The 17,160-nt window shown below is 39.4% G+C and overlaps 2 protein-coding genes across 2 annotated transcripts in view; both read right to left on the bottom strand.

Moving 5' to 3' along the window:
• Positions 1-721: 721 nt before the first annotated feature.
• Positions 722-14,231, bottom strand: gad2 (glutamate decarboxylase 2). The gene is made up of 16 exons (XM_010767584.1): positions 13,631-14,231; positions 13,271-13,333; positions 12,987-13,130; positions 12,060-12,293; positions 10,779-10,869; positions 9,840-9,952; positions 9,301-9,416; positions 9,065-9,144; positions 8,453-8,507; positions 8,198-8,314; positions 6,923-6,987; positions 6,734-6,812; positions 6,493-6,642; positions 5,661-5,768; positions 4,046-4,135; positions 722-2,320 (listed from the first exon to the last, which is right to left on the bottom strand). The coding sequence occupies exons 1-16, from the start codon at positions 13,704-13,706 to the stop codon at positions 2,147-2,149; spliced, it is 1,755 nt and encodes a 584-aa protein (XP_010765886.1). The 5' UTR covers positions 13,707-14,231; the 3' UTR covers positions 722-2,146.
• A 2,171-nt stretch (positions 14,232-16,402) lies between these two features.
• Positions 16,403-17,160, bottom strand: part of myo3a (myosin IIIA) — a 64,264-nt gene continuing 63,506 nt past the window's right edge. Inside the window, exon 34 of the mRNA XM_010767617.1 lies at positions 16,403-16,947. Within this exon, the coding sequence (XP_010765919.1) occupies positions 16,833-16,947 (115 nt within the window). The 3' untranslated portion in view covers positions 16,403-16,832. The remainder of the gene's footprint in view (positions 16,948-17,160) is intronic.

Raw genomic sequence — 17,160 nt, 5'->3', positions numbered from 1 at the left:
TTTCACATCTTAAAATGTGCAATCCTTAACATGCCAATGTTAAAACAGCAAGAGCATGGGAAAGGGGATAGTGGCCAACGTTGGTACTGCAGGTCATGTGATCATAACTCCAATAAAGTCCAGTGCAGCCAGTACTTTGACTATAAAGTTGACTTTGACTGACTTTTGACTTTGACTTGCTGATATATACCAAACTTATACCAGATGGTGTCAATATAATGAAATACTTTATCAGGAAAATGCATCATTTGGTCACAATATTACGGCCCCTACACACGGCGGCGTGCGTTGCCGCTTCAGCGCTTTTGCCCATTCACTTTGAATGGGTGACGTCACGATTCGCCGAACTGAATTGTGGGAGCAAAGCGTAGCTTCCCTCGCGGTGCTCGCTGCAAAAGTAGAGCAATGTTCTACTTTTGACGCCTCGACGGAGGCGTCAGCCAATCGAATCATATGCCAGTACAAGCTCTAGCCAATCAAACATTACATTACATGTTACTTGTTAGACGCTTTTATCCAAAGCGACGTACATACTCAATACTGTGGGCAATCCCCACAGGAGCAATTTGGGGTGAAGTATCTTGCCCAGGGACACAACGACATGCTGACTGCAGTGGGGTTAGAACCTGTGACCCCCTGATCCCAACACCAAGGCTCAATCCACTGCGCCACACGCCTCCCAAACCGCGTGCTTGTGTGTCTGGGGCGGGAGATTCATGTGATTGGTTGTTGGTCGAGTTTCAACCCCCCCGGCCGGCAAGCGACAACGCACGCTGCCGTGTGTAGGGGCCGTTAGGGATAATTTTCTAGGGATAGTTATCTTATTAGCTAACGCTTATAATGCCAAAGCTAAGTGTAGCTAAGTGGACACATTTACGTTTTTTTATAATTAAATGACCAAAAGCATTTGACATGCAGTGAACTCAGGGCTTTGGTTCCACCTTTGGAAGTGGTCCACTTTTCCCAGTTGGTAATCCAGCATGAATTTCTCTACCATGTCAGTACCAAACAAAAAACACCATGACTTAATTTTGTTTGTGCCATAAACAAATTGGCAATATACTTTGTACAATTGCAATTTGATCAGAAACCTGAGTGGTTCGGCGTCTTAAATACACATTCCCCCAATATTTTTTAGATCAATTTTAAGATAATTAAAAAGGTCCAGATACTTTGGCTGGCTAGATCAATGTTGGCCATTGAATATGAAGAAAATGGGCTTTGAAACAAAAAATACACTGAAGGATTATATCTTCATGTTACCTCTTGATTATTATAATTTGAGATCATCATAACGACATGTAAAGCACATCCAGCACAGTTAAATATACAGCCACGTTGAAAATTATTCCCATTTTGATATGAAAGTGACATTAAACAAAATGGGTTTAAAAAGCCGTTACCTCCTCAAATACACCAGAAAGAAGCACGTGAAAGAAGATTAAAAGTGTCATAAGCAGCAAAAGAGGCCGATGTGATGCATGATGGAACGTCTGAGCTTCATAAATGCTTTGAATTGACTTTGCAGTTGTTTGATTTGAAGGGAAATACCTTCTTTTGTACCTGATTAAAAATCCCTTATTGGCTAGATTATTTACTGCATTTATTAACATGAGTTCTGATATACACCACCAGCCATGAGTACATTTTCCAAAATTACTACTTTGGAGTACGATGTGCGGATGTAAAGGCAGTTGATTACGCTGAGGTAAGGTGAAGTGCTTTTTTTCATTTTAAACAAGAAGTTTAAAATGTAAAGTTACAAATAGAACACAACCACTTTTGTCACTTAACAACATACTTGGCAAATGAGAAATGATTCAAAAATAAAACTTTTCCTCATCGACCTATAGCACGAGCATTTCATATCACAAAAAGTACATATAAAGTTACATCACTTACACTACTCTTGGATCTATTACACTTTAGGAAGGCAGACAGAAGCACTTTTACATAGCTTTGGACCAAGTTAGTCCACGGCGAAGCTACAATACATAATATATGGATATATCTGTAGATCTTTTTTCTCAAATATACTCTTAAATATTTAACTTTGGAGGAAAGAAGAAAAGAAGAAGTTTACCAGTACATTCACGACAAACAATTCATCCGTCAAGGGGAAACGTACAGCAGGGGGAGATGAGTTTTATAGATCCTGGCCCAGTCGCTCAATCTCCTCAATAAGAAAGTCGATGTCCTCGAGGGTAGCGGCGGGATTTGAGATCACCATGCGGAAAAAGTTGACCTTGTCTCCTTGTGGTTGGTAGCTGACCATGGTTGTTCCGTACTCCATCATCCTGGCCTTTATCACTGGAGCCACCTGATAGGTCCAGTAAAAAAAGTACGAGTTAATATTATTCAGAGAAATATCAGACCAACACTTAATTTGGGAGGTGAGTATAACAAGCTACTACCAAGCAAGCACACACACAATTAAGTTGCAAATAAAGTGTGCTGGGTTATGTTTTAAGAGCAGAGTTTGTGAACATATCCTGGGATTGGGCACTAGACACCTATCTTTTGAAATCTTTACCTGTGCACTTAAAGCAGAAAAAGACAGCTTAATATTACCATAAAAACATGAGAGTGGTATTGATCTTCTCATCTCACTCCCAGAAGGAAAACACATCTTAACATTCTGAAAATGTTCCTCCAATGTGTCCCTATTCTAGATTGCGCTTCAATTAGCACTTTACACACTGTGAGGTGTGATCACATGACTCAATATGTGTGGGTCAAAGTGAATGATTGCGTGGGAATAGACAACAAATATCAATTTATTCTGACTTCTTAGATGCCCTTTTAATTTGTTTTCCTTAATTAACGATTTTCCTTTTCTTTTCAGAAACTAAACAAGTCACATGTTCCGTTCAGATTACTCGAAACCTGGCCCAAAGACTCTGACAGCTACATCTGTGTGCTGCTGCCAGGCTGAGAGGTTATTTCAGCAGTCAAGCGTGCAGGTCATTTATCTTGTGCTCAGAAAAGTCTGGATGGTTTTGTGCATTCTGTGTTGTGACAAGCTGTGGCAGATTAAGCAGTTCTGACATATTACTGAGGAAAATAATTTCAATATATGTGCCCATGGACCATTGGTGAATTTCAGTACAATTAAGGAGAAAATGCCATATTTGGAGACGTATTGTGACCTACAGTATAGTCAATAGTTGCATAGTGTGATGCTTGTTTATAGATATGTGCTTTTACATAAATTCTGGACTTTAACTTATAAAATGTTGAAGTATTTTTAAATGTGGGGCTGTAACTCTAACTTTAGTGGAGGATCTGACAACATCTTCCTCCACTGGGCTGTGTTGAAAACTGTAGCTCATAATCATTCCTTAGAGATAAGACACATGAGTCATTCCTTCTAAATTTCTTGCAGGTGTCCCGCTGCAGTTACGGTAAAAATAATCAGTCAGCAGCTGCAGATTTACTTAAAATCAGTCTTTTGACCTTTTTCCAGTTATCCTTTAGAATGAGGGAAGTGGAAATTAAGGAAAGCTCTTTCAATTCGTGCATTTTCTAAATCAAGCAATTACATCATACCTTAATCTATTATCTCTGGAAAAAAGTGAGCTATCCAAACCAAGCACACTCTCAGTGAGGCATAGTTTGAGAGGAACTCACTCCATGTGTGTGCTATGACAAATGATTCATGGTTGATAGTTTTCACAGAGAGAGAGCCCTTTGTGTGTCTGGCACGTACACCATCTGTTTGTCCTAATTGACTATTATTAGGCCCCTGCTGCTGTGGGAGCCTCTGAATGGCAGCCACTTTGGCTAACTGGTTAGCACCCCTCCCTCAAGTCAGGCCCGTGATACCCCTCCTCTGTGACATCCTATTTTAAGACTGTCACTATTTGCTTATAGCACATGTTCTTTTTTATATACGGGCATAAGTGGCCATCCTAGTGGTCCCTAATGAAGAAGACAAGTGATGGGCAGGCTGGATATGAATGAAGGCTTGTAGGTCAAAGAGAGGTGCAGTGAAAGCTGTTTTTGGGAGATATTATAGTCAGGCTTCTTATCTCCGCTCACCCACCTTGTGCAAGTGTTTCTTCCTCTCCTCTTTGTCCTCCATGTAGCGGATCCCAGGAGGGAGGTACCAGAAGCAGACGTTGGTGTGCTGAGGCTGGGGGAGCACACACAGACCATAAGAGATGAGTGGAGTAAAACACATGCACACATACTGTACAGCAGGGCTGGGGAATGATCCAATATAAGAGATTTTTACTTTATCATGATGATTTGATTAAAAATTAAAGCCATGTTTGGATTGTCAATTCCTTGTTTATGACACCCCCTAAGTGGTCATTTATGATGACAGTTTAAATCAATTAAAATACCGTAATAATTCTATAATAACATTACAAATAAATTCAATCATGTTGCAATTAAAAACTAAAATCCCTTGAATGTTTAAAATTGCTCTTATACATTTTTTTAATTATTTATATAATTTGTATTTTTAAGGCGAAAGGAATCGCTCAAAGTAACAACCCACAGAGAATTTTTAAACAACCCTTGTGTTCCCCTGAACGCCACAGTTCATTGTTTTGGTACTATGGCCTATAACTTAGCGTAACTTAGCATTCAGCTGTTGACAGGGATTCTGCCCACGCTAGCAACTAGCAAGTACACGCAGTAAACACGCTTTTTTTGTTTTCAGCCTTACTGCAAATCTGCTGGATGTGGAAATAAGCAGTTGATTGCTAACACATATAACTATATAAGGCGATAATATAAACTATTATAGTCTCTTAAATGGTACAAATATAAGTTGTAAAAACGTGTTGATTAACAAATGTTCATACATTTACTATATTGCGATAATATGAATGATTATTCACAATCATCCTTGCTTGAAATCCTAAAGATAGCACAAAGTAGGAAGTGCTTAGAGTAACTGTAGCCGGTCCCTTTAGCCAAACTATAGCAGATTCTGTGAGAAAACACCCATTAGGTGTTCCCAGCATCAGACAGGTAGACTGCCTCCTCTTCAGACACTCTCGTGTGAATGCTGATATTTTGTTTGGCACCTGAAGCCCTGCCGGAGCAGCCCGGCTGTGAAAACAGTCATTACCAACATCTGACCAGCCATGCACAGCAGCCTCATTTATAAACTCGGGCTGGTTCCGCTGTATATATTCAACCTCAGATTGATGTAATGGCTTTATGGGATGTACAGACAAGTGAACACCTGGACCGATGCCCAGAGGACTTGGCCTGTTCCCCCCACCCTCAGGGTTTTGATGCTTTCAGCAGGTATACAATAAAGAAGAAGAGCTTTTACTATAAATGACTCTGGCCGTCCAAACAGTTTTTAGCTTGATAACCCCATCATCCACATATGTTTAGGCTGTTGTAGTTTTGCCCTGTATAGGATATTTCAGGCACTTTGCTTTTCATATGCATATGAGCAATTACTGGCCGCTATGCTATTCATTAAACATAATGGCAGCACATTATACTGGCAGCGAGAGGTAAAAATGGCTCTCATCCAACACAAAGCAAGAGCACACTGCGTGTCAATCAAGTCACCCGAGATGAGTCTGAATACACGGAGGTCAGAGTAGCGACGTTAATGTTGGCTACTTTCCTCTGATGGTGAGGACGAGTAATCCTCATGGAGAGTGGAAGGGTAAATGTGGACTTACCGTTCCATTGAAGACCATCTCGTATCCTTCTCTGTCTTTGATCTTGTTGTAGAGGTAGTCAGACAACTCCAAACACTTATCAATCTGAGCCTCAAACCCAATGGTGCCCTGAGAAAGAAGAGAGATACATCTGTTAGCTTTGAAACCTTTAGTTAGACATATTGTGTGATTATTGTAAAACTGAAGGTATCTAGGCAACTGTGCAGCAAACATAATATATTTCTGCTGGTGAATTGGGGAAGACTCCTGAATCTAAAGGTGCTTTAAAGAGCCCCTTTACCCTTTCCTGTGTGTTATATAGGTTTTTGTGCATGTTAATTGTACTGCAAAGACTACAATCCCAAATAAATAAATACATTTTATTTATAAAGGCACCTTTCAAGGCTCTCAAGGTCGGCGTACAAGATACACCAAAAAGTGTAAATCACTTTTAATCTGTCATGCATATATAATATTAGAAAAATAAATTAAACAGTGACATTTAAACAAATTACAGTTTAAGAAAATCTTTTAAAGTTTAAGCAAATCATTTGACATTTGAAGACCAACTTAGAATTTGGTTCAGGGTTTGCACCCATTGACTAAAGTGGTGTATTTAACATTTGTTGACCTTTACCACTATGGCAAATATATTCACATCAAGTTTTCACATCATTTTCTGAGAATGGCTGTTTGTTAAAATAAGAATTAAAGTTAGGTTTATGATAAAACACCCCTAAATCGCTGAACTAATTCTTTTTTGCAGACATCTCACACTGACCAACACGAATCGCCACAAAATCAGTTTGTATATTAAAGAACTTCATAGAGATATGATCACATTCCCTGTTACCTTAGCTCTCCACATGAGCCACAGCTTGAAGATGTCCACGTGGCGTCCGCACTGCAGCGCTTTGTCCCCGGTGTCGTAGGAGAGGTCGTAGTGTTTGTCCTGCTGGAACAGGTAGACGGCGTGCATATTGTTGCAGCTCTGCATCAGGCCCTGTGAGATCATATCCAGAAAATGTATAATAGCAGCAAATATCCCAAACCAATATTCATGTGTTCTGTATGTACATGACCATAAAGCCCACCTCCTCTCGGACCAGCAGGGCGGAGCACTGCAGAGGGACAGACATCATCTTGTGTGGGTTCCATGTCACTGAGTTGGCCCTGAAGGTAACATAACAAAAAAACACCCACCATGCATTCCACATATTACTTCAAATGCTCATTAGCTTCTGCGCAGATTGAGTTTACACTACATGTATTTTTTGACTTGCCTTTCAACTCCGTCCAGCTTCCACCTGTGTCTCCTGGACATGAGGAGACTTCCTCCCCACGCTCCCTGTTTGGAAACACAGATGATAGTTAGTTAGTGGCACTGTACACACAACTTCAAGGTTAATCATTTATTTAAACGAAATTAGATATGCTAATTCAGTACTAGCCTGAAAAACAGTTGTGTAAAGGCGTCTGTTGATCCTTGACAAGTGATGCAACCATTTTCCAGATGTAGAAAGACTAACATAATATGAAGCTGCATCAAGCTTTTTTTGTGTTTAAAATTAGATCTAGCATTACATTGCAATCATTGAGTACAGGAACTGAGACAACAAACATCCATTTACTGTAAGCATCTAACCAGGAGAGCAAAAAGTTCAGGGTTAAGATATATGAAAAACCAGTAGAATGAATATGCTAAGATATAAATAATAGCCTCTGCTGCCTTCACTGACCGATTCTTGATTCTGTAAAGCAAATATGAATATTCATATTCACTTCAAAAATGATATTTACTAAAGAGTAAATGTATCAGAGAAACTAAAAGTCATATTATTATATTAATCATACCTTTAATTTGGTTTTTGCATTAAAAACTATTTGGAAGATTAATCAATATTGAAAAAAAAAGTGCCACTATGAGGAAATTCAGCTTTACATGTTAGCCTTTACGCAAAATATTAGCACCGACAGCTTTAAAAAGGTGTAATAGAAACGTCGGAAGCTTGCGGATGCTTTTCAAAAGCATATCTGGACTTGCAGGCCTCATAATGTTTACAACTCATTTTAAAAGACCTCCAGACATTCATTTCATGGATCAACAAAATCCCATTTCAGACAAACAAAAGCAGCAGGGGCCAGCACACTCGGAAGCAGGATGTTTTCTTCCCCATCTCAGCCAGTTGAGGAGTGATAGATAAGGCCATTTATACCTCTTAATAGAGGTGTCCCCCTGTCAGGACTAAATCACCTTCATTAATAGATAGAGTTCCTTCAGTGAGAGGGCCCATGATGGCAAAGTCAGGGGAGGAGATGATTTACAGCCTCTGTTCCAGTTTTTCTAATCCCCAGTGTTAGATAGGGGGCGGCTGGCTCCTATCTGGGTCAACCGCAAGCAGTTATACGCGAGACAGACATAATAGATTCGTCAAACCCACTGGTGAGCTCTGTATTCCTTCACTAAAATCCCCACTGTGCATCACCTACAGGTAATAACACAGTTTTAAAGAAAGAAACCAGAGATGTTAATGAAGATTTGTATGCGTTTTGCTTACATCCACATGCATCCACACGTTGTACTTTTTGCAGATGTCAGAAATGGCAATGAGAGGGTCGAAGGCTCCGTACACTGTGGTTCCAGCCGTTGCACTGACAAAGAAAGGGACCAATCCCTGCAAAGACACAGGAAATGATTGTACATAAAGGAGCAGTTATAACAATATGTTGAGTCACTACTGCTGTTTCAGCTGATTGAATACAAAAGAATGAGGTCTGTGTGAGATGTATTTATATCTGCGTTATAATATTACCGTCTTTTTGGCTTCCAGTATTCTCCTCTCAAGGTCAGCTGGGATCATTTGACCGCTGTAAAAGAAAAAAAGAGCAGTTCATATCAGTGATGGGAGAGTTATTCAGATCATTAGCTTATGTGAAGATACTAATACATCAATGTAAAGGTCCTACAATACTAGTACAAATGTGTAGTATAAGCAAAATGCTCCTAACAATTCCTTCTGCATAAGAAATGGAAACACTTTTACTATTTCAATATTATCAAATAATATATCATCTGAAACGTTTAAAGGGGAAATAGCTCTCAAAAACATTTAAAGGTTGACAAGGGGCCCCAACTATACACTCATTTATACAAAAAAGCCAAAAAGGTTGGAAAAGCCTTGTTTAAAATTACATTATTTATAAGCTTATCATATGTTTTAGGCAAACTCTTTTATTTTGGAAGTAACTAATAACTACAGCGGTCCGGTCAGATAAATATACATGTGAGGTGACATTTCATTATTTCACTCTGAACTGTATTAAAGTAAAAGTACAAGATAGCAGAGAGTGGTGCTGAACTCCAGCAGCTGGGATTCTTCTTCTAATGTGTTATCTGTGCCGCTGAAATGAGAGGAAGACTTTACCTTTCATCTACTTTAATGCAGATCACACTCTCCGTCCCGATGCCAAGAGCCGCTGCACCTTTTTTGATTGAAAAATGACTCTGGAGATTGAAGAAAAACATGAAAGAGAGAAGATGATTAACTGTCTTTACACCAGGGGGAGAACATCTGAAATATATGTATTTTGTTTAAACATTTGTATGAAAAAGACACATATGGACATTGTGTATCAGCTGAAATGAAACATAAATGCCTACATGTTCGGATGTAAAGGCCGCCAGTCTGGGAACGCATGACATTCCTTTCTCCTTCACTTCAGGGAACATCTTGAAGCGAGCGAGCAGCATGGCATACATGTTAGAAATAGCCCCACCTAGAGGACACAAATCACATAAGTAAGTGACAATTGTCATGGGGATGATGCAGGGCTTCAGAACAGAATTGTAAAATACTGCATTTTACAAACAATGAAGCAACTAGAACATCAAATCATTTTCCAGTGTTTCAAGATATGACACAGCATCTAACTGTCCGCAATGTCAGAGCCAATCACAGTCCTTGTTCTTCAAATCATCCAATGATTGCTCACCTCAAACAGAAATGCACGAGGGACATTAAAGATTGGAGGGTGACGAGGTGGGGGCTGGAATTTGGCAAATTATTTTTATGCTAATTGGCTTTCAAAGGAGTTCCATTTAAATCATCAAAATGCAAATGGACACATTGCAGCACACACACAGGCAGTTCCATTTTCAGTGAAACGGAGGGGTGTTGGGATTGGCGTCGCCTTACATACCAGGAGAGAAAATGCCATCTCCCTGCCCATCCTTCCAGCCAACGATTTCCCTCATCTTCTTCAGAGTGACGTATTCCAGCAGCACAAAGACAGGAGCCACCTCATAGGTGAACCTGCGTTACACAAGGGACATCACATGATGCTGGTTACACAAAAAGCGCCATGACTCATCCCCGAAAATCTGCCAGAAAACAGACATTTCTATCCCCTGCAGTTTCAATGTTTCAGTAAATGATTTGATTTCAAATCAATAGCTTTTTAGCTGTCGATAAAGCCCTAATAATCGAAATTAGTGAGGGAAAAAACATGTTTTGTATAGTAATATTGTAGAATTTATGTCAAATGTACAGGCTTCTCCATTGCCGATGCTTTTGATCAAAATGTATCAGAATTATTTATATTTCAACCTCGCAGGCCACATTTCTTAGACCCTAACGTGCACGTTGTTGTACAGAAGTCTCACTGTTCCTTCATCCTTGCATCACTTAAAAATAATATTCCAATGCATGCCTGCTAATATATTTTCGACAGAAAATTGGTGCATTTACTGAAGTAAATCTAACCCCCTCCCCTTATTTTGCAGTGCCTCACAGTTGCCAAGGCTGAGTTTATCACTCTAAAAACACACACCAAAATTAGCTCCAGATTAGTCAGAATTTAATTTCAGGGCTAATTTTCTCCCCTTGAATCCCCATGGATATTGTGGGTGAGGGGGAAGGATAAAAGGCAGAGGTGGGAGGGGTTCAGGGGGAGTGGGAGTTTAGGGGGTGTCAGCCTTTCATTTTAGCCTTTTCATTTGCTATGATTGAGTGAAAAAAAGAAGAAGCCGCTATCAGCACAAGCAGACGGCACACGGCTGGGCTGGGCAGGAAATGGAATTCATTGTCATTATCATTATCACCGTTTAAAATCATGATGGAGCACAGGCCACATACTTACATATTGGTGTTGGCAGTGGATGTTAGCCAATCGGCTGCCAGTCCAACCATGTCTAATCCTGTAGAGAGCTGATTGAAGTACCTGGGATGGGCTGGAGGAAAAGGAATAAAGAAAAAATATGGGAGAGGAAGGGTGCTGCAATTTGAACATTTTATCTAGCAAAATTGAAATAAGCTTCATGTGTTTATGCTGAGTTTGTGCAAAAGGCACAGAGGTTGTAATCTTCTAAACCCTCTAATTGCAGGTTAGAAAATGCAGCTGCAGTGACGATTTAAATCATCTTGAGAAATGATGAAAGCATTTAGTGTTTCATGGGTAATGTAGGAATTTAATGGAGGGTATCAACACCCATTGTTTCAAAACATAAAGAGGGGCTTTGAAAATGAGTCTAATTATTATTTCTTGTTTTAAATATAAACATGCATGGTGATATTTTACTTTAACCCCCTCAATAAAGCATGTATTAGCAATATTACAACATTAGAGTGTGTTATAAGCAGATACGTTTGTCAATGCATGTATGGTGTTCTATTGACACCTGACATGATTGAAATTCAAATGATGTATGTCTTGATAAAAGGAGCTAATACTGCTAAAAAGGAATGCTGTACATTAAAAATAAACATACAAATATATTTATATCTTATCACTACACCAGTATGCTATACTATTTATTAAATGTGTATCACGTATTTAACAGGGGTTTAAATACAATCAAAAATAAATCTGTATGTTTTTGGGGATGAAATGTGTGCAGTAAATGTTCCCCTGCGTGTGTCAGAGAGGAGAGAATAATGGACTTGGCCCCTACGTGGTTATTAGCTATTATCTACTTGGTGAACCAGATTTACTGCGTCACTGCATTTACCGGTCTGCTGGTCGGGAGGAGGAGTGGGAGGACAACCTCCAGGTTTTCACCATTTATTTATTTTACACACAGATTGCTTTCTTTGTTTTATTCAGTTGGGGGATATTCCTTATAACAAAATAGAGATAGTAGACCACATTCAGCCAATTAGAGATTGTCTAGATGTCATCCTCTGATGCAAACTTTTTTTATCAGTGTGACAGTTATTTCTCCTATATATTATTTATTATTGATCTAACAAACAGCTATTGTGATATAGACATAAAGATAGGCAGCAGGCCGGGCTGTTAGGCCATACATGGAAAAGGTGCAGCTATGAAGTGGAGCATATTTTCCAAGATGCCACATCTTGTACAGATTACAGTCAGATGTGAAGCAGGTTTATTTATCCAGTATGCAGCCCGGGGCCTGACCTGTTTTGATGGCGTATTTGAGGGTGGCGCGACAGCTGATCAAGATCTCATCCAGGGAGGCCGGCTCGCTCTGAAGCTCCCAGTTATTCTTCTGGAGCAGCTCGTTCGGATAATGGAAATCAATAACCTTCGTGTCCCGGTCGAAAGACTCCACGATGTAGGCCATTAAAATATCCACAACTTCCTGCAGGAAGATCATTGTTTTGGCGTCACTGTCCATGGCAGGTAACAGGTCTGTAAAGAATAAAATGTGTTACATAAAACAAGCGGTAAATGAGATTTTTGTATGTTGAGAGCATCCATTAAAACCGCTTTTATGTATGATTATTATACATTGTGTTGGCCTTTTACCCACGATCACAAGAATGTCACATTTATATACAAAAGGAGGGGGAAAAAGCATAAATGTCTTAACAATTAGGTCAACAATAAGGTCTAAAATGTATGGAAACGTTTTAAAGTGTTAAAGTTTCTACGACGTGAAAACATAAAAACATGACATTCTGCTGAAGGTGACCTCTCCGACAACGTGCAAAAAATGTTCACCATAACTCACTGAATATTATGGATATGAAATATAAATATAAATAGCATACTGTGCATGATAATATTTTAAGCATATGTTATGTCATTTATTCCTAGTGTTATTTCATGTGTAGCCTATGAAGTCCTATTTTTAATGACGGAACAAAGAATAACGCAGATCGTCTCTTTGACAATGTAAACTAAGTGACAAGTATAACATAACAATGTATTTTCGTACAACGCTGCATGTTTTTCATTCATTTTTAAAATGACTATACATCAACATATAACAATGTATTTTTACGCAGAATAAATCACGGCAAGGCCAAGCTGTGACTCAATGAGACAGATCAGGAGACGGCATGCCGGGTTTAATGTCGGTGTTACAGCATGCTTCTGTACCTGTTGAATAGAGGTCGGAGAAGACCACAGAAGCTTTGGTGCATTTGCAGGATTTGTTGCAGCCGCAGGCAGCAGTCTCTGTCTCCGGCGGCTGCTTGGCGGCCGGCTCGGCGCCTTTCTCCAATTCTCCGACATTGAGAAGAGCTTTAGACAAAAAACAGCATTAAGATATTTTTTACAACCTTTTAGACGAGGCTGGGAGTTACAAACAAAAAAAGATGGAAAGAAAACCGCGCACGTCGCTCAAATAGCTTACCCCACCCACCCACTGTGAACCAACATACCACATAATTTAGATCCAAGTCCTCCGGATAATTTCGAGGCCGCCGCTTGGCACCAAGCCCTGGCTGGAAAAGAGAAAGGATCAGTCAAAAGGAACGAATAGATTCAGGTTCCAACTTTAAACATAGACGCCGAAAAGCGATATGCAAGGTACAATGAAAGACTGATTTAGGATCAATTCTTGCACCCTGAAGGGGAAAACACGACTAAATATGTGTAAAAAAAGACTCTACATAAAGCAGGCCTGTTTGGATTTTCATTCGTTGACTCTAACCAAATGCAGCGCACAGGTTTGAGACAATACACCGGGATTAGAGCCGGTCCATCAGAGGTGATTTGGAGATTACAAAAAAAACACTCACGCGTGCTGGGGCTCTGATTCCCGGTGTTGGCCCCCGCATTATCTCCACCAAGAGACCAGAAGCCCTGTTGTGCCATTGTTGCCGATACTTAGGAGCTGCTCGAGACACGGAGACAGACAGAGCCCATCCACACGCGTCCACCCGGAGCTGTTCAACGCTGATGTGGTGCTGAAATCCAGACGCGCATCCGGGAGACGCTTTACGCTGCAGCAGAGCCCCTAAAACTAAAACGCGTGTGGTAAAAGAAAAACAAAAGACGTCCACGGTGTTCTTCTTGCAGGCTTCCACAGGTGCACTAATAAGAAATGAGCGTCCTCCCCTATAAATCCGCACACTCTTGACTTCACAGGCGCACTCAGTCACGCACTCCTCACTCCGTGGAAATATGCAGGAGCAAAGCTTTGGATGAAAAATGATACTAAAAATAAAATGAGTTGCAGCCAAAAGTGGTGTCAGTGCGACAGCTGCTGTTAAATATGCAGCACGCACGAGCCATGCCTAATTGCTCCCAACCTAAATATAACGTCACTAAAGAAATCCCATCGTGATTCACTTCAGGTCATGACGAAGTGCACTGCGTCGTGCGTCGTGACTCCATACATCCCCGACACTCCCCCCCCCCCCGCGCGCACAATTTACAGAAGACAGTGAATGCAAACTAATTCATTTGCCAGGCAGGTGCGGACCTATTTCTTGCAGACCGGCTGCTCTATTTGCGCGCCTCCGGGGGAAGAAGCAGCAGCAGGGCACGAGGAGATGGGCTTCAAATTGAGGAAAAGTGCGCATGGATCCCTCCTCTCTCCTGGGCTCGTTACACCAACAGTATTATTACTCAATACTTCTGTGTTTGGGTCATTCCAGAATTGGAGGACATTTCATGTCCCCCATATAAAAAATCTAATAATCCATGCCCAAAAAGCTAAAACATGCACTTTTTGTGTTAAACATACTTGTCTTGAGACACAATGTATATAAAGTTGTAGACAAAGTGGTTTCAAAATATTATTTAAATGATCAAATAGCTCTCGAACACCCCCTAAAATGGCATTTTTCTCTTGTCTTCTTGGTGACCAACTTGCATGTCAAATATAACGTTTAACATAGGGATTTTATTTACTTTTTTTGGTATTATTCTATTGATATATGTCTCTTGCAATGGTAAAATCAATTTGTTAAATCATACACATATTTTAAATAACAGTAATTTTGCACAGAAGGTGTGTCCCTCAACATGCGTTCAATCCTGTTACCTTAGATTGGCAGAGGAAGTGAAAAAACTGCAAGTCAAACGACACAGTGGAAGTGACATCAGCAAGCCATGTGCAAGTGCCATGGGTAGACCAAAACTAAGCCCTCTCTTTTATTTTTCATATTTTTACAATATTTTCAGTCTTAAAAGAGTGTGGCATAAAAGTATATTAATTTCAAAGTTATCTTTCTTTCATTAGATTAGATTTTCATTTGTCCTTGCCTTGAAAGTAGCATTACATGCTACATAGCAATAATTCCTGAGGTTAAAGCTCAAATTAGCATTGATTTTCAACCCTGTTACTATAATTAGAGTAACAGGGGTAATTCTTTATTGGAAAATATACATTTGATGCCTTAGCTGGGCAAATCACTTTTTTGATGGTTTATTATCTGTGTTTCCTAAATACATAAAACAAATAATAAAATAAAAGGTTCATTTTTCAAAGATGTTGCTGTGTACATTTTCCTCCAATTCTGGAATGACCCATTTACTGAATTAAGAATAATTACCAAAGCCTTTTTGCACATTCAAACATCATGATTATCAGGACTTTCTTCACTCTATAATGAGAAAATCAATGATTGATAATATCCACATTTGTGTCCACCTAAAATAAAGCACAAATGGTATGCACTGTTGTAAAGATGTTGGGCCTGAAAAGTAGTAAAAATACAGTTAAAATGCATCAGGGACTTATTCCACACTATCTGGTAAATGTACAACCGTACAATTATGTTCTGTGCTGTTTTATTATATTGTTTGAACCCATTGAGAGCAAATGGACCCCGAGGGCATCAAACCCACCCTGACCCACATCTGATATGATTTATCATTGCAATAGCAAACAACCATTTAATGCCACAAGGGATCTATTAAAATAAAGAGGGCCCTTTGGCAAAGCCATGCTAATACTGTGACGCATGTGTATTGAAATACTGTAAGACTGTATATCCATAGAACCCTTAGTCATTTTCTGTTTTATTTTAAATGATATTAATACATTTAAAGCTTAAAAGTTCTGTTTTTAATTTATCAATTTCATTTTCTACCAGCAATGTGTTTTTTTCCTTCTATATGACCATCCATAAATCTGATTTGCTGCATGAGTTTTCTCTGGAGTTTTGGCTGTACATGTTTTTTTGAGACATTGTATTTAGTCAGCATGTCACTACCACTTCCTGTGTTCCTCCTTTAAAATGTCACGTAAAGCTCAGGGGTTTGAATCTTGAGGAAAGCTCAAGTCAACAGACTACGTGGAGATAGCTGATAGAACCTTTGTTCCCACCAGAGATCTGTAAGTGTCAATGGAAATGAAATAACTGTGTGAAAAGTAACAATGATTGTAATAATGTGAGGTACAACACAAAATAAAAAAGTATGCAGCATATTGTTACCACAAAATGAACTCGTGTTGTATAAAGGCAGCAATGGTAAAGATAAGAACAAATAAACATCACATGGCATTTAATATATAATACATTAAAACAAGAAAAGAGAATGTACATTTCTTACATTGTTACAACACTCAGCAGCTTTTTGAAAAGATACATTCTTAAAAACAAATGACATTTGTTCAAATTGAAGAGCATGGCATTTGTATTTACATGATCTCTTTATTTATAAAGTTGTATTTGGTTTTTAAATTGATATGGACCACCTTAAATTATTGGACCAACCAGAGAAGACATTAAAACAAATGTGAAAGCAACAATGTCTAGTTTACAAATTACGTCAATAAAACCTTCATTTACAGTGTCATGGGTAAAGCTTTACATGAACCTTCATCCTGTCTATGTTATGTGCAGGTGACCCTCATCAATGCCGTCAATGCTTTTCATTCCCACAACTTAACAGAATAAAATACTCATTTATCATGAGTATTAATTGCCACATATTGTGTTTCATGCGCCAGATTTTGACAGATTATTTGCCAAAAATGGAGTCATGTGTTCAGTACTGTTTGATGAGCTTTCGTCTCTGGGAGGTCTTCCTCAGTAGATGTCTGAAGTCGTACGGGTTGTCCTCGGTCCGACTCTCTGTGGAGGACATTCTGGGAAAAGAGCGCCTGCCAACACAACACAGGAGAGTAAACACAAAGATAGAGCGCAGAGTACAAAGTAAAGGACAAACAGAACAAGAGAAAAGGGATGAGTAAGGAGATGAAAAGACTTGAGATCAGGAGACAGAATTCATATTGTTTATTGTTTTCCTCAACCATTTATCATGTGTGTGTGAGCCGTCACAGGCAGTGTTCAGGAACGACTGGAAAACAGATTCA

Source organism: Notothenia coriiceps, unplaced genomic scaffold (assembly GCF_000735185.1).
Source record: "Notothenia coriiceps isolate Sejong01 unplaced genomic scaffold, NC01 NC01_scaffold00004486, whole genome shotgun sequence".
NCBI lineage: Eukaryota > Metazoa > Chordata > Actinopteri > Perciformes > Nototheniidae > Notothenia > Notothenia coriiceps.
Note: the sequence above shows the minus strand (reverse complement) of the source record. Positions and strands in the feature narration are given on the sequence as shown.